Here is a 26,258-nt window from a genome sequence, read left to right on the forward strand (position 1 = left end):
TGGAACAATAAGTGAAAACACTGCAGGGCATATGAAGCAAGGTGTGATTCACATCTGCTCCTCCGTGGCTGCTGCCTGATTTATTGGCACAAGGCAACTTTCCTGCACTGTTTCAACAGAGCTGCATTACATAACACCACGGACTGTTTTGCTTGCCTATATCAATCAAAGTATCTCCTCGGTGTTTTTAATGATCTGCTGTCCTTCTTCCCCTGGTGCAGCTCGGGAGCACAGGAGACAGGTCCCCCAAACCCACGACTCCCTCCCAGTTCTCAGCCCCTCCGGAGACACCTCTTCCAGCCTGGCCGTGATACCAGCCCGTGACAGGAGGGACGAGGTTCCCCAGCCCGAGTGCACTGGTGGGGCAGGCCAGGAGGGTCTGCCGTGACCCACGCCACTCTGCACCCCACAGACCCCCACAGGCCAGAGGCTCATTTTCTATCCCTGGAGGGCAGGTGCTTGCTGGTGCACCGCTCGGAAGCACCCGGGGTGCCTGTCTGCTCCCTGCACTGCACACACACGCGCTCTCTAAGCCAGAGCTCCAGGTCCTCTGCCACCCAGACGTACCGCAACTGTCTTCACATTTGATGACTTTCATTTTCAAATGTCTCTCTCGGGGATTCGCTTTCTTTTATTTAAATTGTGGATTTGCTGAAGTGACCTTTTAGCTGACTGAGGAGAGGTGGGCAGCTGCTTCCCATTGCAGTCCCAGAAAGACTGCTGACCTGTGGCTTTGAACAAGTTCAAAGCATTGCTTGCCTTTTGGCCATACCCCTCAATAGAGCCTTTGGATGGATTTTTCTCCCACACTCCTGAAAAGACATCATCAGAGACATTTCCCCACACAGGCTCTTTAATATTTACACCGACTTTGTGAACAGATAATGTATTCCACCTTTTTTTTAGCCTTTTAAAAGCACACACTCCTTCTCGTAGCGCAGTTGCAGGAAGCAGAGGCTGCTGCGTGCAGGCTGCCTTGGAAGGCTAAGAGGACTAACAGATCTGGGGGGGAATGCAGAGTGCTCTGAACTGTGCTCACTTGCCTGCAGCTTGCAGCACCATCCGGCAGCATCCTGGAGCAGCCGCAGAGCTGGAGTGGCCCTGCTGAGTCCCATGTTTCCTGCCGCAAAAGAGTCCTTAAAACCTTCCTCCCAGTACTGACGAAGCCCAAAGCTGGTCATCTTGTTAGTTGGAAGACAACCCAAATGCAAAATAAAATGCTTCTAAAAACTGTCCCATAGATTGCCAAGCATCTTATAAAGCCTGGCCATGGGCACCAGCAAAACACATCAGACCAACCTGATGAGATGCATCTGTGGGTCCTGAGGGAACTGGCAGATGAAGTGGCTAAGCCACTATCCATCATATTTTGAGAAGCCGTGGAAGCCCAGTGAGGTTCCCACTGACTGAAAAAGGGTTAACATAACCCCCATTTTTAAAAAGGGAAAAAAGAAGACCCGGGGAACTACAGGCCAGTCAGGCTCAGCTCTGTACCTGGCAAGATTGTGGAGTGGATCCTCCTGAAAACTATGCAAGGCCAGGCTGGATGAGGCTTTGAGCAACTTGATCTAGTGGAAGGTGTCCCGGTCGGTGGTAAGATGATCTTTAAGGACCCTTCCAACCCAACCCATTCTATGATTCTGTGAACTGTTCATGGGGGCAAAAATCCATCTTCACCTTTGGAGATGACGGGACACAGCCTCAAAGCAGGAGATTTGATTCTAAGCCTGTATAAGCTGCAAGCGTTACCTGCCTGCTGAGGGCAATGCAAACCTCCCTGTCCCCTTCTAACACGGAAAAGGTGGTGGAGGACCAGGGGTCCCTGGCCAGGTGGGACCTCTCCAAGTCTGGTCAGCTTTCCCACTGCATCTCTCGCAGAAGCAGGTGCCAGACCTGTTTCAGGAGCCGTCCAAGGAAGGACGAGCCCAGTCTCTCCTGCGAGCTGCTCCAGCGACTGATGTCCCCCTGCTCCGGGGAGCAGCTCCTTGCTGACGGTGGCGCTGGCTGCCGCAGCGCGGAGCACCGGCCGCTCCCGGCCCAGGCACGGCCCCGCGGGCTCGCCGTGGGGTTGAGCCGCAGCAGTCCTGGGACAGGGGTGGGTCAGCAAAGAGAGGCCCAGGGTAGGAAGGCCAGGGTGGGCATGCCCAACAGCGAGGGTCCCCGGGTGCGGGACTTGTGCTGAGGGCTGGGGCAGTGAGGGCGCAGGGGCTGTCTGGGGGGTGAAGCCAGGCTGGGAGGGCTGGCCTGAGGTAGCCCCTTAGGTGGGCCAGTGATGACAAGAGTGGTGAGGCACACAGCTGCGCAGAGGGTCACATTTTTTCAGTCCATGTTGCCCTAACAAACAAATGTCCCAGGATGCAGACAATAATGTTTTTATGAGACTCTAAATTCTAAACTCAAATGCTCTTTGTAGTGGACTAATAGCCAACACGTGGCCCTTCGTCTCATGCTGAACTTTTGTGGTCCTACAGGGGAAAAAAGGGCCCTGGTGAGCATTTACACTGAGCACTTTGTTCTCACAGATTTGTAGAGCAAAGAGAATAATGTATTGAGACTCTCAGCCCGTGCCAGTTTGGCTTCATTTGTCCTTCTGAACTTGCCCTGAGAGATAATGTTTCCTTCTAATCTGCTGCCGTCCACCTACAGCAGGGACCCAGTGAATAATTCTTCCAAACAAGCCTTTATTCTTAAGACTCTATCTGGCCCTAACCCTTTCTCCCCCCTTACAGAGTAATTGTTGTGTTCATTACATGATAATAGCCCGAGCTGTATTCCAGCCCACACTTGCCATGGCCACACAAACAAGGTTCAGGCTGCACTGCTTTCAGGATAATGCTGCTCATTTGGCATTATTTGAAAGAATGTGCCAGGCATCTGAGCACCCGGCACGCTCACTTTGCCGGCCTGCCTGCGTCAGATCACAAGTCAGATACAGTGGCTTTGCTCTCCACAAGAAACCAGCACATCCTCCAACAAGCTAAGGCTTTCTTTCCATGCATGATAATAAATGACTGTTATACTCCCATGGGAAGAAGACACAAGGAAGAGGAAACAAGAGTCTTATCAGTCTCTGGTTAATGTGACAAATCTTTTCTATTCTTTTCTGTTCAGGTACTTATGTCACCCTTTCACAATGATATTTTAGTAAGTCTGTGTAAGCTTCACAAATTGCCCTTTATAGCTGTAGGAGATGGAAAGCTCCAGGGGATGAGCAATGTACACACTGAATGCACAAGAAACCCCTTATCTACTCTGCTCCTGGAAGTCACTCTCTTGGGATATCTGAACTGGGTGCCCCTCTGAGAATACCCAAGCGATTTCCCCCTGCTGTAGAAAGACATTGACAAGATCAGCACTGGCTTCATGGTGCCTTTCAATGGGATAAAGCTAAGCTGAGGTCAGATACTGTGGTCAGGCACTGACAGGAGGCTTTGTTCCTAACTCTGCTCCCAAGCTTAAGAAATGGGTAAGGGTCACTCACTGATACCTCCCAGGAAGGCTGGTGAAATGAAAGCCTTCAGACTGGACTGGCCTAAACCTTGGAGTTGGCTGACAGTGTTCCTTTGCTAAGGGGAGCCTGGCTGAGTCAAGGAATTACTATTATTTACTGCTAAGTAATGAGTTAGCTCAGGCTGACATTTATATTGCATGCAAGTATCACACAGCATACGGCAGCCGCTCAGGCTGCAGGGACATGGTGGTGCAGGGTGAACACCTGCATGAATATGTGAGCACATACATGTGCATGGCGAGGGTATTTAGGAGAATGCATGCAGTGGTATGCATCCTGAACGCAATCTGTGCGGGCTGTTCCCAAACTAGTTTATGCATGGCAGGGGGGTTTCTCTCCAGAAAATGTAAGAAAAAAACCTCTCACATGCAGGTTCACACACGAGCATGTATATGCAAAAACATGCAGGTATCTGCCATACACATTCACACTCGGTACGGGTACAAGATTGCTAACATCTCAAAGCAGTGGTGAAAAAACCAGAAAGGCACTGAAGGAGGCTTGGCTTCCTGGGTCTGTGCTCAGCGCTGTGCGCTGCAGCGCCTGCAAACGCCCTGCCTGCCCCAAACAGCAGCACAGGCACCCACATCGCCCTCCCAGGCTCTGCCCTGCTCCCAGGGCTGCTCCTGGGCTCGCAGAGCTGTCCAGGGAGCGGGAGACAGCCCCGCACAGCACAGCTTGTTCCGAGAGAGCAGGCGCTCAGAAAACCTGAGCAGGAGAGGCAGTGTCCTTTGTGTATCATGAGGCTGGACTCCCGCCAAATTCCTCTGCACCCACTGCCTCGATTAAATGCGTCAATCATTTCTTGGCAGTCCAAGCTCCCGAGAAGGGTTGAGAGGCAACTTCAGACAGTTCAGTCACTTTCATTAAAAGGTGGAAAATACATGCTGAGCAGGAGCTGAGAGCAGGGCCAGGCTCTGCCAGTGCAGAGCACAGGGCTGCTGCTCCCCTTCTGCCAGGGAAGGGAAAGGGGCAGCAGAAAATGAACCTTCACATGGTCACCGGCTCTGTCAGCGTGTGAAATACCCCGATGCCTACTGTTCAAGGACAGCCTGCAGGGCTGTGTGTGTGGGTCTTGGTGGTGTTGGGTGAGTTGGAAAGCTGAGGGGGAGCGTCAAGGCGAAGAGGAGGCAGGAGTGTCCGTGCAGGGCGATCCAGCGCGGGTGGGCAGGGGGCTGGGGCAGGCAGGGGCACAGCTCTGATCCCCCGGGACTGGACCATGGGGACAAACATCTGCTAGCCTAGGAGGTGTTGACAGCAGCGCACCCACCAGCCACTCTTCCAGTCAGCATATGGGACTGGAAGGGAATTGGTGCCCATTTCTGGGGCGGAACGCAGCTCGACGCCAGTGCAGCCGCTGGGGTGCTGGGTGGGACGGTGTCCGCGCTGTGGGGTGGCACCTGGGCTGCCATGGCAGGGCCAGCAGTGCTGGCACCGGGGAGCAGCAGAGCTCTTGGGAACAGAACAGGAAAGTCTGGGTGACTCAAAGATTCCTGGCACGGGACATGGCTGGTGCCAGCTGAGCACAGCGTGAGAGAGGAGGACAAGTGGGCAGGGACCCGCTGGAGGTGTTCGGGCAGAAAAATGAGGGCTCAGGAGCAGGGACAAGGGGCCTGGGAATGCCCGTCGAAAGGGGTCCGAGAGGGTCACTCTGGCAAGGCCAGGAGGGGGCCAGGCCACCAAGTGGTGGCAGGTCCAGGGGTGGTGAGGATAGAAGATGCAGTTATTCCTGTTTCACAAGCCAAGACAAAAAGGATGTTGCATGAGAACAGAGACTTTAACTGCTCGGGTTTGCCCACAGCCCCCCACAGCCTGGCATGGCCAGCAGCCCAGGCCCCAGCCCGCTGCGGACAGAGCCAGCAAGTGAATGGCTCCTGGGATGCCGTGCTCTGCCCCGGGGCCAGGGACCTTCCTGCTGGCAGATGCCCCCCACTGCCCTGGCAAATGCTGGGGCCCAGCTGGACTACCTCTAGCCCCGATTCTTCCTGGCCCCCAGCCAGTGCTTCCTCCACCGACAGGGATGTTGACGTGTGTGCAATTACTGTACGCAGTCAAGCCCAGAAAACCACCTCCCTGTGTGAGGACACCAGTGTCCCTAGAGGCTCCCCCACGTCCCTGCGCAGCCCTGCTCCAGGGGCTCCTGAAGAGCTGCTGCACGCCCACACTGCTCCCACCCAGGCAGTTCTCATCTCCTCGCCTGCCTCTCTGCTTCTTCCCCTTGCCTCTGCCTCCTCACGTAATTGCTTTGATCTTCACTCCAGGGGCTCACTGTTAAAAATTAATGTTTCATGGATGTTGCTGCCCATGGCTTGAAAAATGGCTTTTCTCCCCCAGGTAGTGGCTCGCACCAGCTCCTGAATGACTGCTCAGCTCTGCGTTAAACAGATGGGGACAAAACCTCCTGGGCTTCTTGTGCCTCAGTTCAGGGCAGGATGGGACCTGCTCTTGCCTGGCAGAGCTGAGCTGAAGTAGGGGGAAGCTGTGACCATGCCACGGTCCCCAGGCTGTCCCAGCAGGCTCTGCCAGTCCCTGGAGCAGCCCTGCCCGGGGTTCAGCACTCGGTGGCTCCCGCCAGCCGTGCCCGCAGCCCTGGGGCTCACCTCTGCTGCCTCCTCCACATTGGTGAGAAAGGAGCCGTGGGTGGGCCACTGGGGCTCATTCCCCTGTAATTAGCAGGAGGGCTGGTGCAGGCTGGACCGTGCCGTGCCCTCCATGTGCTCTCGGTGGGGCTTTCTCCGCAGGTTCCTCAGCACCCAGGTGGCAGCAGCCAGTGGAGAGCACTGGTTCTCTGAGCTTGAAGCAGAGAGGTATGAACAGCGGTGCTTTCCTTGTCTCCCCTCACGGGCTGCATTGTCTGGGCTTTGCTCCCAGTGCCAGGCCCCCCCGGGGTCCTGCCCCATCTCTCGAGCTCCTCTTTGCTGGGGGAGGCTGCTCGGCGCACAGCCTCAGCCGGGAGCAGTCGAAGGCAGGCCCGCAGCCCGGGGCGAGCACAGCCTGGGAACGGTCCTCTCTCCTGTCCTGCCGGGTGTTTTGGGAGGGAAGGGATGCAGCGCCTGGGGCAGCGGGGTGGGTGCAGCAGGAAGTCAGGCTTGCTGAGCTGGGTGTGTAGCATGTGGGGATGCTTGTCTGGGCTCCCAAAGCATTTTCCAAACACTTTAATTATAGTGATTTATATGGCAAAAGTGTGGGGGCGAGAGCTTGGGAAAGGCATTAGCAGGTTTGTTCTGAGGGCTCTAATCAGAGGTAGGTGATGGGGGGTAGGGAGGGTACAGCACTGGGGCTGTACCTTGAACTGCAGCATCAGGACAAGTTTGAAGGACACAGAACCTCCCAGCCATGCCTGGGATGTGCTGACAGCATCCCTGAGGCCTCGGTGCATTGTGTGCTCCTGCAGGAACAGCCCAGAATACCACCAGACACCCTGCACCCATCCTCAGCATGGCTCCTGAGCCCAGGCCCGCAGCACCCAGCCTCCTGGGGGTCCTTCCCCACGGCCAGTGGGGCTTAACCCAGCAGTAGTCAGTGGGGCTGTAGTCAGCCCCACACACAGCACCGGCACAGCCCATGCATCCCCAGCAACAGCAGAGGAGAAACATGAGGCCCCTTGTCACACGAGGGTCTTTACTAGATAGTCACCAGAAAACAATCAACAATTGACCAGTAACTCAGTATTCTCCTCTTGTGGGTGTTACCTTGAAAATTAATAACCTCATCTGTTCTTATTTGGTACAACATTGTTCTCTTAAATCTCCACCATGTTACATGCATGTACCCACAGACAAATTTCTGCAGCTCCCTGGCAGCCTAAAGCCCCTGGTCTCCGCACAGAAACACCAGCTCCCCCAAGCCCAGGGAGCCCAGCAGCCAGGACAGCACTGCGGGCAGCAGAGCTCACCCAAAATCTCAGCCTCCTCCAAGCCTGATTTGCTCCAAGGAGACTGTCACTCCTACAGAGTCCTAACTACACTGAAGGAAGCAAGAGAAATACCAGGCTGCTGTCATGGCTGGTGGCAACAGCCCAGCCCCAGGCACAGCATGGGGGCGGCAGGGCCAGGCCATGGTTATCAGCTGGTGTGGAGACGCAAGCAGCATTGGAGTAGTGGCTCTGACCCCTCCGAGCTGCCCTGGCAGCATGGTCGGAGCACATGTCACCCCTGCTACAGTCCTGCTTCTTGGCCTGTTTTCTGATAAACAAACTTTTCCTGTCCTTTTTGACACTGATGTTTATTGATGTCTGAAATCCCTCACAGCCAGGTCTGGCCTCAGATGGCGCATCCCATGGCTGCAGAGCAGAAGTGGGGAGATAGGCAGAGCCAGCTCCGCTTCACCAAGATGCCCACAGCCTCCCTAACACGCTCGCTCCCAGACGTGCCAGGGTGGATGCTGGCAGTGTCTCCCAGTGGAAACATGGCATTAAGGACAGAGTGAAAAAAGAGAGTGCTTGAAATAAACCTACCTCTGCTTCCCGAGGCAGCCGCTTCTGTCTGTGCAGGCAGTGCTGAGGATCCCCAGCCTCAGCCCTGTGCTGATGGTCCTCTCTCCCAGGGATTGTGGGGCAGCAACCATAAATGGCAAAGGCTTTACCCTCAGCCTTGGGGCCCAGCACTAGTGTCCTCAGAACACAAAGACATGAGCCCATGGCAGCAGGATGCCCCCAGTTCCCACCAGCAGCTCGTCAGCAAGGGCAGGAGGCACCAGCGGGAAGTCAGGGCTCCAGAGGTCTGAGCCAGGAACTCTCACACCCAAATCCCATCCAGAGGACACCTGCACTAAAACCACACGGACAGTGGCTAGCAGACCATTCTGCCCTACCTGGGGAGAATTTGCTGATTAAGGGATAAGCAATCACTTCTCCACCCACAGGCTCACCTTATCACTTAATTGAATCCAATTGACTGAGAAGCTAAAAGCAGCCCTGGCTTAGAGCATTGTAGATGGTGCCTGGGAGCAGGGCAGCATGCTGAACCCTTAAAAGCATTGGCATCAAGGGCAGAGACAGTCTTGCTCTCCTAAAGTGTCTCACACATCGTTATGAGCAGGAACCAGCAGCAGCAGGGCAGTTCGAGGGGAATATTATTTATTGCATTTCAAGTCTGCACAACCAACCTCTTATTCTTGCCCCCTCTGCCCTCAGTGGGCAGACTCTGCTCCCACATAGATTGCAAGGGAAGGAAGTGTGCATCTGCAGGGCAATGTGGGAGCAGCCTGGCTCTTAAGTGGTCTAACCACTAGCCCACACTGCTGGGAACGGAGCCCAGAAAACCTTCTGCCCAAAGACAAGCTTGTGTGTATGAGCGGCTGCATCCAGGGTCGCCTGTGAACATGCATCCACCAAGCAGTGCCGGAGAGGGGGGATCCAGGAGCAGCTGTACCACAGCTGTCCCCTATAAGGGAAGGGGGCACAGACACTAGGGTCCTTCCAGGCATGGGGAGAAGATGGGGAGGGAAGCACAGGCACAACGGGCGCCTGCACAGCCTCCGCAGCAGCCTTTGCTTTGCGGAGTCATGCCCGAGGTGGGAGCCGGGCAGGGGAGCCAGTGCTTTCTCAGCAGCCGGCGGACAAGTCCCTGGGTGCAGCTGACACAACACTCCAGGGCTGCAGAGCTGGGGCATCTCCGCACCAAGTAACAGCATGTGCTCCACAAACAGCTGTTTTGCAGCGAGCCTGACTGCGGGACATCCCAGGGGCCAGGGAATCTATCCTGGCACTGTTTGCAATGCCACTGCCCAGGTGTGGTCAGTCTTTGCTCACCTTGCACTTGTCTTTCTGATTTGGTTCCATTTTTCAGGTATTCAGCACTGACATCCCGGCAAAAGACATTGCATATTTTATTAACTCTGCTACTTTCTTCTCCACTAATTAAAATCAAATTATATCTGATGCACACTGCATACTTTGCAGTGAAAGCAACCTGCTTTCCCATTCCGCTCTCTGGAGCCTTTGTTGTTGAAGCAATTTATTTAGCCCGCTGAGTTGAAAAGAGTGTAGCCCTGCAGAGACGATGGGGATGCCCGAGGACCCAGCTGGCTGGAGCCTCTCCTGAGCTCACTTTTAGGGTTCCTTGCAGGCTGGGACCAGGGTCCCCCAGGGCTGGGAGGAAGAGCATCAGTGCAGTATCCAAACAGCCTCCCTCCAAGCTGACAGGGAGGAGAACCGGCCCAGCAGCTGGGGAATGTGAATGCTGGTGGTAGCAGAGGCTGTGAAGGGCCACGAGTGCCCAGGCAGATCTCCAGCCATGCCTCGCCACCCGTGGAGTGCCAGTGCTGACTGACCAGCTGCCCCATCGCCCCAGGAGGTGCCTGCCCTATGAGACCCGGGGGGCACAGCATAGAGAGGAGAATGGATACTCATGAGCCTCAGCCTGCTGTGTCAGGGACCTTCCTGTGTTACCCTCTGGCACTGAGTAGTTCATTAATTCTTCTCTATTCCACGCTTTAAACGGGACACAGACTTGTGAGTGCAAAGTGCTGCTTTGCTGGGCACAGTGGTGCACATTGCTGCATTCAGCAGGCAGCTGCTGCCGGTGTCACAGCCCTCACAACTTTGCCATCAGCTCCTTCCTCCAGCAGGTGACAAGCCTGCGCCTGGGGAGAACTGCGAATGGCACACAGGCTGCAGTTCACGTCCCTCTTGCCTTGGGCCAGCACACGGTAGCATCTGCCCGGGTCCTGTACCCAGGGAGAGACCTGGCCCAGCAAGGCGCAGTTCACCCAGCGGCATGTGAGTGGGAAGGGTGATCCCAAGGGAACTGAGCCCAGCTGACAGCAAGCAACACGGCTCACAGGGAGCTGAGCAGCAGCAGTCACCCATGCCCTGGGCTCTGTTTTGGGTCTATCTGTGTCCTCTGCCATGGGCCTGGGCACCAGCACATGCAACCAGCATATCTGGCTGTCTGAGAACCAGGAGGAGACGAGCTGCTTCGGGGCGTGCTTCAGCCCTGAGCAGATCCAGTCCCCGGATGAGAGTGTGGTGTGACAGGCACGGGCAGCACAGCACCCGAAGCAGCCCCCTCACTGGAGGGTCTTGTCAGGCATTGCGGCCAACAGCACTCCACGCTGCACCGGGGAGGCACCTACTAATTAGTGCCTTGGCTCCTGTAGCTCAGCACAGGACCTGGGCAGACCTTGTCCCTCTGCTTGGCAGTCACAGGCAAGTCTTTCTGCCCAGATGCACTAAAATGCAGGTACTGGGTCCCTAGGCAACACAGCGAGTGGCTCAGCATGGAGCAAGCCTCACCATAAAGGACCTTGGGAGAGAGGGAGAAGTGCCCCAGGCCAGCCCCTGCCCTGTATTCCCTTAATGAAGCCATTACACTTGGATTTTTTTCTTTAGGGAAGGGGTAGAGTTTCTGTGAAAAGACAAGACTTCCCCTGTGGCCCCTGTGCCGGTGCTGGCAGGAGCCATGTTTGGAGTAATACATCATCAATGGAAGGTAACTAATGATATATTGCCCTAATACATCACCATAGCAACAGTGCTCTAATAATGTATTATTCTAATGTGTTACCCAAGCGCACGGTCTTCCCGATGATGTATGGCTGGGATCGCTGTGCTCTGCCAAGCCCAGATGCAACAAAGCTCTCCTGACTGCCAAGCACCCTCCTTGGAGCAGTGCCTGCCACCACACGCGATGCATTGGCTGGCTGCAGGCAGGCTCACCCCTCCTCCTCCGGCAAGGGACACCTCCTGTCGCACGGGGGACTTCTTGTCACTGACGGTCATCTCACTCAGTGAAAATGGTGTTTGGGAGCGTGCAGTGTATTTGAAAATAACGATGGTGGTCAAGATGCTGTTTCTGAGGTGGTTGCTCAGACTGTGGGGAAACAGGCTCCGTCATGGCAGCTGTGAAGGGGTGTCTCATCTCCCCCCAGTCCTGCCAGCACACACTGTTCTCCCTCTTCTCTTTCCCCACTGGACCCCATCTCCCCACTCCCCTGTACCTTAACTCCAGCAACAGGCAGTAGGGGACATGCAGGGAGGAGTGTGAGACTGGGCAAAGGGTGACGGTGCTGCAGAGTTTGGTCCCACCTCCCTGGGCACCCTCAGAGGTGCTGCCTTGGCACCCCAGAGTAGAGGTGCTCCTGAACTCGGTGCACCAAGGCTCCCTGCACTGAGCTGTGCTCAGGCCACACGCACCTGGGCAGCCACGACCACAGCCCTCCCCTTCCCTTCTCAGAGCAGAGGTGCAGTGTCTCACTTGCGGAGCTTTAGCAGACAATTTGTAAAGCATTCCTTTTCTGGCATTTGAAAAGTTCAGAAGGGGAAGTGACGGGCTGGTTTGTGCATTTCTCCAGCCCCTTCCAAGGTAGCGAGGCTGCACAGCTCCCTGGGATTGCTCATTAACAATGAAAATACCAGCTGGAATTCTCCTGCCACCCGTTACAGGGACAGCATTGTTTCCAATTCACACTATCTTTTTGACCATTCAAATGCCATTAATTCAGTCACCCCAATGCGTAGGACAGTTATCTGAAATGTTTTCCCAAACAGCTTAGTGACTATAGAGCAACAATTCATGGAATTGCTCGGGGACATCTGTGCAAAGCAACGCACAGCAAAGAGCTCGCAGCCAGCTGAATGCTCTCTGTGTGGACCCCAGATTCCACAGAGGAGCAGGGAAGCCGGCAGACAGAAAGACTGAATGAATGGCAGGAGAAATCATTTCATCTATGCAAATCCATGCCAAGCTCTCCACACAGCTGTTGTCAGCGGGGAGCTCTGCCCCTCTGGACTGACATGTAAGAAGATTTTATTTTGCACCGAGGTGCTCCCTCTGCCAGACCAGCAGCCGCTCATGGCACAGGGACTGCAGCCACCCGTGTCCGTGGCCTGTGTCTGCAGTCCACGGGCGCCTGGGGCGAATCCTCCCTGGCAGCGCTGCACAAGGAGCAGGGCTGAGCGGGGGGCTCTGCAGGATGGCACTCACTGCCCCTCTGCTCTGAGATGCCCAGGCCTTGGAAGCCCCTGGAGAATGGAAGCTAACTACCAGCTTAAAGCTAATGACACACACAGCCTAATCCTTCATGGACCATAAGAGGAGCAGCAGCACTGCCTGGATCAATACCTGACTGTAGTGATTATAGCAGCAGTGAACGGGAACCCTCTGGGGACCTGAAGCAAACCCCCAGAGTCACCTCGCAGCACCCACCTGAAGGGAGCCCTGTGTTCCAGAGCAGGAGCAAAGTGGGACAGTGACTCCTCGAAGCCAACCTTGCCAGCATCAGACTAATGGAAACCAGAAAGAGAAGTACTACATGAGAAAAGTAGAAAAGTACTACCTGCCCTCTCCCTGGAAGAGTTCAAAGTCAGGTTGGACAGGCCTTTGAGCAGCCTGGTCTAGTGGAAGGTGTCCCCGCCCATAGCAGGGGGGGTGGGACTGAGTGATCTTTAAGGTTCCTTCCAACCCACATCATTCTATCATACGCTATGAAAAGGGACCTCTGCAGCCTCAGCTCCATCACAAGCGGCTGTTAAGGTGCGATGTCAGCGCCGCCGGAACCTTTCCCAGTGAAGGGACCTGCCTGCAGAAATTGTGTGAGGGCTCCATCGCGCTGGGCATCACGCAGAGCCTCACCGCGAGGGGAGTACAACAGGGGCAGCACCGAGGGGTGTTCAGTCCCAGGGCAGAACGAAGCGGACACAGCAGAGCCTGACGCTGTTCTCTGCACTCTCAGCACATGGAGCTCACTTGCTCCAGGGAAGCCTTAGGAGAAGACCAGCTGTCTCAGGAGAAGTAGGGAGCGCTGAGGGCAGACCTTTCCCTTTCCTTCCCAATGTGCTGATGGCTTTACCAGGAGTCTTGCACAGCCAGTCCACCCGAGCGGCACGGTGCGGAGCTCTGCAGCAGGCAGACCTGTGCCCCAGGGCTGCAGGGTGCAGTGCTCGTCCCACCTGGAACAATCCAGCAGCCAGCAGGCTGGCTCTTCTGCACTGGCTGCAACCTGGGCTGGGACAAGGGCACGGCCCTGCCCTCCTCGATGCCATCTGGACCTCTACTGACTTAAGCTTCTACAGCAGCCCTGTTGCCAGGGTCAGCAGATATACCCGAGTACCCACATGTCATCCAGGTCCCCATGAAATGCCCAGAGCTGAGGGGACCAGGCACTTCAGACACCCAAACTTGTGACCCCCCAGAGTGGGGTCCTGCTGGCATGGACCAACCAGAGCCTCAGCCTGGCCTGTGCAGAGCCTGGGCACGCACAGAGGTGGCTCAGTCTCCCCAGAGCCGTTATCAGACTGTCCCTCAGATGTGGGCAAGCATGCTGCAGCCCTGTCATACACGTGGGTGGCAGGAGATGCAGGAAGCCTCCATGCACTACATTTGCAATGTTCCTGTGCTGCACCTGGGCAGATTCCAATCTCTCAATGCTTCAGGGGGACAGCAGTGACAAATTACAGCATTTGCAGCACAGCAAAAGAGAAACAGAGAGACCGAAGGAGGAATGATTGTATTATCAATAATGTTTCCAATAGCTGATGGATGAGGACAACCAAATGATTTTTAAGGTTTCAGTAGAAACCCTCCAAACAGCAGCACAAAGGCAAAGTGTGTATTAATCCAGGGTCTCCTAAGGAAGTCCTCCAGGGATGGGCACAGCAATGCCAGGCACAGGCAGAGTGTGTGCTCAGCATGATGCCATGGACAGCCCATTTAGTAGCAGTCAAGAAGGGACCTTTTCCTTGTCCCCGTGGAGACAGATGTGATCCTGAGAACTTTCTGAGAGGGATGAACACACAGACACACTGCTCAATGGGACTCTTCCAAACTGCTGAGGTTTTCCCCGCCCCTTCCCTACCCAGGGCTCAGTCTGAATGCTTATTAAACAGTTCTGCAAACAAACAGCTTTTTGAAAGTTGCTGAAAAAGCCCCCTGCTTTCACCAAAACTAAGAGGAGAGAACATCAAGGAAAAGATCACCTCCTAATTCTTTGGGGAGCTGAATTTGCAGAGCAACCATCCTGTTCTAATGAAATACAAACATTCCCTTCAAAAGGCAGGGTGTAGCCCCTTGCCCTGTACATGGCAGGATGTACAGCTGATAGCTCTGTGATGCCATATGTCAGACACAGCCTTGGAAATGCTACCATGCTGGAAGTGTAACAGACAACATTGTTGTGTGTTGAAAACTGGCAAATCTCCAGGCTGGGGTTTCAAGGGATAATTTGTAGATTGAATGTTAATGAATATTATTGTTGTTATCTGGAAAGGCTGTGCTGACTTCACTCTGCTGCCAATTGCACATCTCTCTTTTTTTTTTTTTTTTTTTTTTTTTTTTTTTTTTTTTTTTTTCCAACCCGTATACCAAACATAAAGGGCAATTCCAGCACAGCTGCTGATTCAGGAAAAGGCATATGGGAATAGGTGATCCTTTCTGTGCCTAGCCTGTGTCACTCCCTCCTCAAACTCTGCTGCTTTGAATACTTGCTTAGATATGGGATCATTGTTTCATCTAAGTCTTGTCTGTCCTTCCTTCTGCAAACTCACCATGCTTCAGTAGCCATCCCCCAGCCATGGTATCTGGAGGTCAGGAGCAGGCATCAATGGGATCTTTAATAGCATAGATCTTTTTTTTTAGCTCTTTGGGGAAAGAAGCAGGCAGGGGAAATACCGTCATTTCTGCAGCCCTGCACTACGGAGTTGTGACATGGCTTTGGTCTTGGGAGCCTTTCTGTGTGAACTATGAGTTCAGAGAGCAGCAGCTTACCTGAGAAAACTGGCTGAGGGTGCTTGAGCAGCGGGCACAGGGCAGTGCCCCCCTGCAGCTCCAGAGGACCCCTGCCCTCCCCTCCAGGCAGGCTGGCTCCGGGGCCACTCGGCAATGCACTGCAGCCCACCATGATTTATGTGGCACTTGTACAATTGATGCGCTTTGTGCCCGGGGACAGTTAAATGGTAGCTCTGTCATTAGTTTAAGCAGAGGTTAAAGGTGATCAATAACAAGGGTTTCATGCCCAATTGATCACCCCTTGCTATTTATTTCTGCCTTTTGCTCTCCATCCCGTGGTGCTTTTAGAAATAGTAATTAAAGACATAACAAGTGTTCCACTAAGCAGAATATCAAACACTCCAGGTATCGATTCAATACTCTCCCTCCTAACGACGCTGACCTGCGCCTGTCCCCAGCCCCGGTGCGGCTGGGCCAGCCTGCAAGGCTGCTCCCCCCACAGCCAGGGCTGGGGAGGCGAGCCCCCTCCTCGGGGGCACCGCCAGCCCCCGCCCCAGGCACACACGGGCAGCAGGGCCCAAGCGCCGGGCAGGTCCTCGGGAGGGCTCTGGGACAGGAGGATTTTACCTCCTGGGTCCGACCCTCCCCTTCCCGAGAAGCTGACCAAAGCCAGCCCAGCTAGCCCAGGCACGGTCCTGTGTTCACGCCCCAGGTCGTGGGCACCAGTGTGGCCGGCCGGGCCCAGAAGAGGCAACCTGGCTCTGTCCTGCTGCCCGCTGCGGCCCCCACCTCTGCCCTGCAGGGCAGGCTGCCACGGGCTGCTTGGGGACAGAGCCAGGCTGACTCCCCCACGTCCTGGGGAGGGTCCAAACGGGCCAGCAGCAATTCTGGACCAGGCAAACACCCTGACACAGGCATACGCCAGTGCCAACCGCCCTTCACCGGCTCTCCCGGCTCCCGCTGTGCCCCAGCACTCCTAACTCCCCGCAAACCTAGCACGGGGAGGTGGCCTACAGAGAGGGAGCACACTGGATGACAAATATGTTCAGCAAAGTATTGCTGAGTGCTTTGTTTTTGCCATCTGCACTAGAAAGAAACAGCTGAAAATGAACAGCAACAGGAAAGCAAATATAAGGCAAATGTCAGGGTGCATCTACCAATTGTGTAACCCATTAGACTGTTGTGCTGCAGAGCCCCAGCTCACAAACCCCACAAATATCTGCCTATTTGTCTTTCACTTTAAAAGCATATTTAGGGCAAATACACCATCAGACAAGCAAAAGCATCTTGTTGACTTTGGGGACAGCTTCAGGTTTTTTATTTCTAGTGAGTGTAGCCATTTTCTGGGTTGCAGCGGAAGGTATCGCTGGCTGCAGCTTTAGCAGAGGCAAGGAGACGGGGATGCTGCTCAACAGGTGGGACAGCACTGCTGCTTGGCTCTGCACTGATCTGCATGACCCAGGGGCTGGAAAGTGTCTAGTGCCATGCAAGCAGCAGAACAATCCAGCAACCAGTAAGACTAGGAAGAGAGAGAGACAACTGTGAGATGTTTCAAAGCTGAGAAAGGCCTTTTCTTCAATATACCAGTAAGAGGCTTGGTGAAGAAAGACTGTCACGGACTTGCTACAGTCAGAAGTGGCAAGCGTTGTTAGCGATGGGCTAAGTTGTTATATATATCCTCATTTGAAAATAAAATTGCATGTTGCTGCTGAGAGTAAATTAAGTAATTTTAGGAAAAGAAAGAGCTAAGAATCCTCCTATCGGGAGCAAATCCGCTTTGTGTCACAACCTTCTTACGAATGAGAGCACTATTCTCATACATACATGTAAGCAGTACAGGACAGAATGAATCCAGCACTGCAACTGCCTGCTGCTTTTTGCTTGCCCATATTTTCTGAAGAATCAACATCCTTTGCACCAAAGTTTGGCTGACAAGTGGGCTGCTCAGCTTGCTTTTCATGGGGCTCAGCAAACCCCATGTTTCCTCCAACTAGACAGATGCAGATGACTCCAGCTCTACTCTCTGATGTGATAATGTTTAAAGGGAGAAAAAAACCCCAGGCCCTGTGGTGATTTGTAGCCTGAACCACAAGATACGAGGCTTTTCTGAGATGATGGGTTTGTTAGATAGCTCCCATGCCTGTTGCAAATCTGCACCTTTAACAGGCCCGTCAGGCTTCTCCCTCCCTGCCGTGGGCGCTGAGCCACAGTGGGTCAGACCCCCAGACTTCACCACTCAAGCAAATCCTGTGAGTCTGCCGCGCGAGTACGTGGACTCACTCGGGAGAGCACTGTGCAGGGATGACAAGGGAAGCAGCATGCAAGGTCAGGCTTGGCAACAGTTTTCATCCCTTTGCTCCTCAATAATGCTCCGACACCTGAGACCGTGCTAAGGCATGAGAAAGGATGTGTTTAAAACTGTTCTGAGCACAAAGTATTCATCAGCTCCTGGCACTTCGAGCTCTGCAGAGGACACAAAGGCATAAGGGACGCAGACCTTGGTCCTGAGGAAGAGAAATTCAGAGTTGCACCCTGACCCCCACCTGGCTAGGAGAAAGGGCAGGGGGCCAAGGGCCAGCCACCACGGCATGCCGGTGCTCTGCTAGATACATGCCACAGGCAAGGAAACTAAAAATAACACTGGGCTGATGCAAGTCAGCCAGGAGCTGGAGAGACGGCACTCGGCTATGCTTGTCATCACGAGCTGGAGCTCCACGGGCTCCTGGGCTGACAGAGACCGTTCCAGCAGTGGGTGATGCCCTTCCACCAACACTTACCCTCACAACACAGAGCAAGCCTGTCCCGCTCTCCACAGCCCTGGGGCAGCTGGGTCAGGAACTTAAGCAGGAAAATACCCATATACAGACTAGTGAGAAAAAAGGAAGCAGGAGAGCAGCTCTTGCGTCCCTGAAGTACAGCTCTGCTCACGCTGCACCTTGGAGTCCAGCACATGGAAATGTTTTTTCCCCTGGAGCTACTGAGTACGCCGTCCACAAATCCACACTACTCACACCGCGAGCCAGGGAGCATCTCACACTGATGTAGCTCTTTTTGCTGAGGTCCTCTCAGCACTCCATAGAAATTAACCCTTGCAACTTAAGTTTTATTACATCACTTCATGAGAAGTAAAACCACTGGATTAAAAACCCCAAAACACCTTCCATAATCCTTAGGGAAATTAACGGGAGATCTGGGAGTAAAATCCAGGAGCTCTGATACTGTTCTAAAGGAAAGACTGCATTGTAGCAAATCTGATAACTGCCCTTCTGTACTACAGTTCTCTCACTGCCCATACTTCTGTTGATTCATTTGAAAAGCCATCACTTCTTTTGTCTGTAACCAGGTTAGACTTAAACGTGACTGAAAAAACTTCTCCAATTTAAAACTAGTTATCTATTTAAAAAAAAAAAAACCAAAACCAAAAACATAAAGACATCTGATGCAATGGCCTGACTCTTTAAAACTAATCCTGCAAAAAGATGCAAACATGTAAATCAAATTCATTTTCCAGGGTTTTGACTAGCTACAAATTTAAAATGCAGCATAATCTCAAAGTTGCACAGACTCCAGGGTGAGTGAGAGGTACTAATACACAATGAGCTCCAGGTAATGAAAAAACACAGGACAAATTTCCACAGAAAAAAAAATAAAATACACTGAAATGAAAAAATGCCCATTGGCTTTCCCATACCTTCTATCAAACCCCTAGCGAAGAGCAGGCACTTCCATGGAACATCTGACAACTCTTGTGCATATACGTGACATCTGCAAGAAGATTTTTGTGCAATTGTTCATTCATTTACTTTCAAGGCACTCAGCTGTTACGGGTACAGCTCCTGAGACAGGGAGCCAAACGGCTTCAGCTTGCCATCCGCCTTTCTTAAAGATGTTGACAGAAAAGCCAGCTTGGAAACATTATGAAAGAAATACTATTGTTTGGCTATGGTGACTGCTGTCCATTTTGGCCCTAGAGCAGCTGCTGCAAGGATTAAAAAAACAAGATGACTTGGATGAATGATAATCTGGCAAAGTGACCAAAAGCATCTTGCCCCCTGTGGAACTGCAAGTCAATGTGTCCACAGGGAAACACGACCTGGGTGCTGGAGGTGTTGCACTGATATCTTTATCGGGCATAACACTGGTGGTAAAGAAGAAAAATCAATAAGAAATGTCTTTAAAGTTTGACACAGACAGGATTGTCCTCTGCAGCAAGCGCTCTCAGCAGTGTATAAGCCAGGGCACCTGTGTAACTGAAACACCTTTGCAAGGCTTACAAGAAACTACACTCATTTTGACCAACACCAAAAATAATGCGGTATCAAGGAATATGAAATATTCATGAGGTTTGATCTAACACACACATTATATCTTGTGTACAGTATCATATGCTTTAATGCTGCCTTTGCAACCTTCTAATTCCCACGCACAGCGTGGTGGGTTGCACAAAGAAGCCTGGTCTTATTAGTTCACATTGAAACCAAGGGAACTTCCATGGGTAGAGTTTACATGGATCACAGAGGAAAACACCTGATTAAGTATAGTTGTCTGTATTTCTACTTCTGTGCCCAGGTGAGAGCTGTGTGTGCACACATGCAGTTACACTCACCAACAAATAACAAGTGGGAGAGATGCTGAATGTCCATAAATCAGCTCTGCAAAGCGCAGTGGGAGTTCACATGGAAGGCTTAACGAGCTCTTTCTCAGTGTTTCTCTTATATATGCACATACATGTAAAACAGAGGGAGGATGCTTATCAGAGCCCCCATTGTATTCCTGGAGAAATCCTGTTCTTTGGAGTTGCCCATTTCAGGAGAGTCTGTGGGGCCAGGTCTCTCTAAGCAGCAATAAACCTTATTGAGACCAGACACCTTCATCGGTGGACATGTAGCATTTCAAAACAACCCCCAAACAGCCCCCCTCTCCCCAGCTTGCTGCTGGCCCTGCCCGGAGCCGCAGGGGCAGCCGGTGTCCCCACTGCAGGCGGGACACGGCCGCGCCGGGCTGCGCCCCTGTCCGAAAAAACCGCGCCCGGCTGCGAGCACCAGCGCGGAGTCTGCTGGCCGGGGCGTGCTGATTTTAAACAGCCCGACAGTAACAAGCCGTGCAAGGCAGCTAAGGAGAAGCAAGTCCACAGTTGTGGACTTTTGCCCTGCGGGCATGACCCAAGCCTGTTTCCTCCGATACCTGTGAAACAACAACATTGAGCTTTCCCAGGGCTAATCCAGCTCCAACCAAACAACGGTAGCTTTAGCGTAAAATTAAAATATATGCAAACAACATTAGCACAGAATTAAAATACATACTCAACCAGATGGTGCTGAAATTTCTCCTTGGGGGGAGAGAGAGGGAGCAGGGATGGGCAGAGTTAGGGACAGGGTTCCAAGGTGTTGATGCTGATGTTCCAAATTTACATGAGAAGAGATGCTAGTGTTTCCGCTGCTGCCTTAGCTAGTTAGGGGGCAGTTTGCATTGCCGGCGGTTTGCTGGGATCAGGCTCCGAGTGGATCGCAGTTAGCAGGAGACCAGATTCTGTTGAAAGCGCAAGATGAATAGAGCATCAATAATTACGTGTGACTCTGCCTAGCAAGGCAAACTGCTGTGCTGTAGTCACTTCTGCAGTTATTATAGAGCAAGCATTCCCTGCTCTTGCAAGTGGCAGCAGTAACAATCTAAGACAAGAAATCGGGAAAGAAAGTTGGATGCTGGAACACCACAACCTTTTCCTTAGCACACAGGAAAGCTGAGCAGCAACTGTCCACCTTTTTAAAAATAAAAAAAAAAAAAAAAAAAAGTACGTGCTACTCTGCTGAGCACTGTCTGCCTTACAGAAAGCAGTGATTTCCTAAAATTGCCGATAACCACTTTGTAAGACAAGAGCACCGGGACAGCGCGGCCGCGCTCCCGAGCAGCCGCCCCGGCTGCTCCGCGCCCGGCGAGGCTAAAGCGCAGCGGAGGCAGCGCGGAGCCCCGCGCCCCCTGCGCGGGGGGGGGGGGGGGGGGGGCTGCGCTCGGCCCAGGGACGCGTTCGTTCGCTGCCAACCGCCCCGGCCCCCCCGGCCCCCCCCTCCCTCACCCGGCCCCCGGCGCGGGCGAGGCGAGCGGCACACCGGCAGCCACTCCGGGGGCGAGTGCCAGCCCCCGCGTGGCGAGCGCGGCCCGGCGCTGCCGGGGGACGAGCCACGGCCCCACGGCGAGCACAAAAGCGGCGCTGGGAGCCGAGCTCCCGCGGCTCCTCTGCCCGGGGTTGCGAGGGTTCCACCTCGGTGCAGACCTGACCCCTCTGATACTGGTAATGCGCTTAACTCCCTTTCCTTACCCACACTTCCTACTTGGCATATTCTACTATGGGCTTTGTGCGTTGTTAAATAACTATTTGTGCATCTGCTTTTCTTTACTGTACCAACATCACAGTCCTACCTTCCTGTGCTTTACTCCTGATGTAGTAGTATGACTCATACTTTCACTTTAGTGAGAAACAACCACCACAAAAAAAAATCATAAATAAAAAAAAATAAAGTCTCCCTCCAGTAATTGCTATTTAATCCTTGACCAAGAAAACTAACAAGTTATTTTAAGAGAGGCAAACCTCTGGGGCATTTGAATTTTAGAACGGCTGAGCATTGCAGAAAGCAGATATATAAAGAGTATTTTATTTTTGCTGCTCAACAGCATGAAAGAGCTAATGCAGCAGGGCTGCCAGCGCCTTATACAATCTGACAAACTGAACAACCCAAGGGTGCTCATCCTCCCCAGCACTCACACCACATCCCATCCATTATGAGAACACAATGTGAAAACTGACCCTTCCCTTCCAAGTATCAATATAAATACTGTTTGCCAGCCAGGTTAGTTCACAATGAAGAGGCTACTGAAATCACTCCTGGTATAGAAAAGCATGCAATGCAAACAAGTTTGTTTTCTTAAAAAAAAAAAAAAAAAAAAAGAAGAAGAAAACAAAAAAGAACAAAACAAAAACCACCCAAACCCCTCTTTTGTTAGTTTCTGATTTTGTTTCTTCTTCCCCTAAAGTCTGACTATCACACAGAAATTCTTAAGTAAAGGCTGCAAAGTTACAGCATTACCAAACATTAAACACAGTGGTACACGTGTGAAACACACAAAAGCATAGCTAAGGAAAGATTTTCAGAGCTGAAAATTAGTTTAAACACTTTCTTGTTACATTGACTCAAAGCCTTAAATCATCATGCTCCTTTTTTACTGGAGCGTATCATCTAAGCTACTGCATATACTCAGCTATTTAGAAATTAGTAAATATTTAGTAAATACAGCAAAACTTTTGGAATTCAGGATCTCTATAAAAGCCCTACAATTCTGTGCTTTTCCATCAAAAAGTCTCATTACAAAAAAGGAAGCTAAGTCTCTAACAAAAGCTGACAAAACATACAATGCACACTGAATCCTTTAAGTGAGATTTCTATTATGCTCTGCATACCAAGAAAAGTTATTAACACACTAAACTGCAGCATTTGCTAGCTTACTTGTATCACAAAGTGAATAATTTCTTTACATACTTACAAGCATCATACATAGTATTTAATGAAATAACTGCTCAAAGTTACTTTATTTTAAAATCTCAAAAACCAGTTTACTATAATTTTGAATGAGAACTTAATAGTTTTGTATTAATTGATGTAGAATAACTACATTTTAAGAGACATTGAGAATGTGATAATTTATAACATTATCTACTGCAAATGCGTTGTTGCTTAGACAAGTATTATACACACCTCCCCCAAAGGCACAAAATACAACAAAATCAAACCACAGCGAAGTCAGGAATTTTCATGTATAAATTTTCAAGTGTAAGTTACATTTGATATGTTAAAAATTTCTATGTATATATATAAAAATAACTATTATGAATTCCTATACAGGATGCAGTGCTACCACTAGAAAATCCCTTTTAAGCCTGCTGTTTTCACAGCATATCATTTGTACCAAGAATCGAGTAGGGAAACTAGTGCCAGACGTTCAAGAACATTGGTAGGTTCTCTGCCTAACAGAAAGACAGAACTTGGTGCTTTATCTACCAGATTTTGACTATTTCATCAGTGCGAGAACTCTGTATAGGCACATGTTTCAAAAGTTCTCCCAACACACAAAATACTGCAGGAATCAAAGGACCTGGAAAGGCAAACACAATGCTCACATGTGCCTCTTCTTGACATTTGCTGAAAGAGAAGAGGTTTAAAGTAGAGATGCAAGCTGATTCTTCTAGAGAATGCAGTAACTAAGTTTTCAGCCTTTCTTGGCATAACCACAAAATATTAGGGCATGAAACCATGAAAGGGAAAACTGGTGACATCAGAAAACCCAGAAGTGTGGTTTGAGTGGAAAGAAGGAATCTTCTTAGCTACACTGGTGCACACTTATTACTTCCACGATAAGCGGGAAGAAAGTTGTTTAGAATGTTTACGCTCACACTGCAGACTGCGAAAAGTTACATTAACATCAGTAAAATATCATAGCACCACAAACAAAGCTGCAACACTCCACCGGTTCTGACGCTCGGGGTTTGGCCACTGATAGGTGTGCAGGCAGAATGCAAGGGCACAAGGGCAACGAAGAAGTTCCACCGAAGTGCAGGTAACGGGAAGGGCCCACGCCGCCGAGCCCCACTCGTGCCAAGCGCACAGCTACCGGGGAACGACGGGGCGTCCGCGGCCCTCGGCGCCCCGGGAGCGGCGCACGCGGGTCCCGCCCGCCGCCGGGGGCCGCCGGGAGCGCTCGGCGGGGCCCCGGGCGCGGCCCCGTCACCGGGCTCCTCCGGCCCGGCCCGCTCCCGCCTGGGCGCCGCGGCCGCAAAGATGACACGAGACCGGTTCCTGGGTAAATGGTTTATGTAAGTAATAAAATATTTACTATAACATAAATAGAAACGTACCCTCGCAGTCTACATTGGTTTTGCAATAAAGATACAAACAAAAACCGAAACCCAAGGGGATGGACCGGACCGAACCCACTGACGGGAGGGAGAGAGCTCCGCGCACGGTTAGAAAATAAATAGAAACGGGCCGGGAAATGATTTCGAAGCGTCCTCCGGGCGAGCCCGGGCCGGGCCGGGCCGGGGGCTCCGCCGCCCCGGCGGCCACGCGAGGAAGGGAATAAATTAGAGATCGCAAACCTTTGGCTACTGCTGCTGCGGCCGCGAGCGGCTCCGGCGCGCAGGGCGCCCGTGGCGGGCGAATAAATACAGCGCGGGCGCGGAGCGGGCGCGGCCGGGCCAGTCTGAGGAATAAATTAAAGCGCGTCTCCCGCCGCCCGCGCCCGCTTCGCCGCCGTCGGGGCCGCGGCGGCGGGGCCGGGCAGTCACTGCACGGCGCCGGGCAGCGCGTGGTGCAGCGGCGACGTGTCCGCCTGTGCGTAAACGTCCTCCATGGGCGGGTGCGGGACCCCGGCCGGCGTCATGCGCTTCTCCTTCTGCCGTCGGTTGCAGAACCAGACCCGCACCACCTCCTTCTCCAGCTGCAGGGAGTCCGCCAGGGAGGTGATCTCGTGTGCCGAGGGCTTGGGGCACTTGAGGAAGTGGTTCTCCAGGGCGCCCTTGACGCCCACCTCGATGGAGGTGCGCTTCTTGCGCTTCCGGCCCTGCGCCGCGATCTTATCCAGGTTGGTGGGGCTGCCCGTGCTGGAGTCCGTCTCCTCCAGCCACTTGTTGAGCAGCGGCTTCAGCTTGCACATGTTCTTGAAGCTCAGCTGCAGCGCCTCGAACCGGCAGATGGTCGTCTGCGAGAAGACGTTCCCGTAGAGGGTGCCCAGCGCCAGCCCCACGTCGGCCTGCGTGAAGCCCAGCTTGATCCGCCGCTGCTTGAACTGCTTGGCGAACTGCTCCAGGTCGTCGGAGCTGGGCGCGTCCTCGTCCGACGGCTCGGGCGGCCCCAGCGGCGGCGGCGAGGCCGCCAGCTCGTGGGCGCCCGCCTCCTCGGCGCCCAGCGGGTCGCGCAGCCCGTGGTGCAGCGCGGGCGCCGGCGGGCCCAGCATCCCGTTGAGCCCCGCGTAGGGCTGCGCGTAGAGCAGCGGCTGCCCCGACGGCGGCGACATGGGCGGCAAGTGATGCGCGCCGCCCTGCGCCCAGCCGCCCGCCGCGCCGCCCGCCGCCGGCGGCTGCGGCACCAGGTGCGGGCGGTGATGGAAGGCGGCGGCCGGCAGCTCCTCGCGGGGCCCCGGCGGGCCGCCCTTGGCGTGCTCGGCGGGCGGGAGGTGCGCGCCGCCGCCGCCGCCGCCGCCGCTGCCCCAGTCCGTGCCGGCGCTGGGGAGCCACTGGTGGTGCGCCAGCCCGACGGCGTGCCCGGCGGCGGGGGCCAGCCCCTGCAGGTACTCGTGGTGCATCATCTTCTGCACCTCGCGGTACGTGGTGCCCTGGTGCAGCCGGTCCCCGTCGGGGTGCAGCAGCGCGGCGCTGCGCGGCAGGTACTGCGCGGCGGCGGCCATGGCCGTCTGCTCCGCGCCGCGCCGCGCCGCGCTTTAGAGCCGCGCGCCGGGGCGCCGGGCCGCCGCGCGCCGGCCCCGCCCCCGCGCCCCATTGGCCCGCCCGCTGCCGGCGCCGGCCCGCGCCTCTCCGCCATAGGGCGCCGCCGGCGCCGGGCGCCGCCCCGTGCTCCCCGTCGCCATTGGCCGGCGGCGGGCGGCCGCTGCCGCTGGATTGGCTGGCGGAGGCGCGCGGCGGGGGAGCCCGCGTGCGCCCGCCGGCGGGGCGGCCGCCGATTGGAGGAGCGCGGCTCATTCATGCCGAGCTGCGGTCGGCCACATGGGCACAGCCCGGCACGGCCCGGCCCGGCCCAGCCCGGCACGGCCCGGTCCTATACGGCACTGCCCGGCCCGGCCCGGTACGGCCCGGAACGGCACAGCCCGGCACGGCCCGGTCCTGTACAGCACTGCACTGCCCGGCCCGGCACTGCCCGGCCCGGCCCGGCCCGGTATGGTCCGGCACGGCCACATGGGCGCAGCCCGGCACGGCCCGGTCCTGTACAGCACTGCACTGCCCGGCACGGCCCGGCCCGGTATGGCCCGGCACGGCACGGCACAGCCCGGCACGGCCCGGTCCTGTACAGCACTGCACT

At 54.0% G+C, this 26,258-nt stretch overlaps 1 protein-coding gene across 1 annotated transcript; it reads right to left on the bottom strand.

Annotated features, from left to right (window-relative positions):
* Positions 1 to 22,856: 22,856 nt before the first annotated feature.
* POU3F1 (POU class 3 homeobox 1) lies at positions 22,857 to 25,649 on the bottom strand. The gene has a single exon (XM_042793708.1). It carries the CDS (start codon positions 25,627 to 25,629, stop codon positions 24,508 to 24,510), a length of 1,122 nt encoding a protein of 373 aa, XP_042649642.1. The 5' UTR covers positions 25,630 to 25,649; the 3' UTR covers positions 22,857 to 24,507.
* Positions 25,650 to 26,258: the final 609 nt, after the last annotated feature.

Source organism: Tyto alba, unplaced genomic scaffold (assembly GCF_018691265.1).
Source record: "Tyto alba isolate M040663 unplaced genomic scaffold, T.alba_DEE_v4.0 Super-Scaffold_20, whole genome shotgun sequence".
NCBI classification, from domain to species: domain Eukaryota; kingdom Metazoa; phylum Chordata; class Aves; order Strigiformes; family Tytonidae; genus Tyto; species Tyto alba.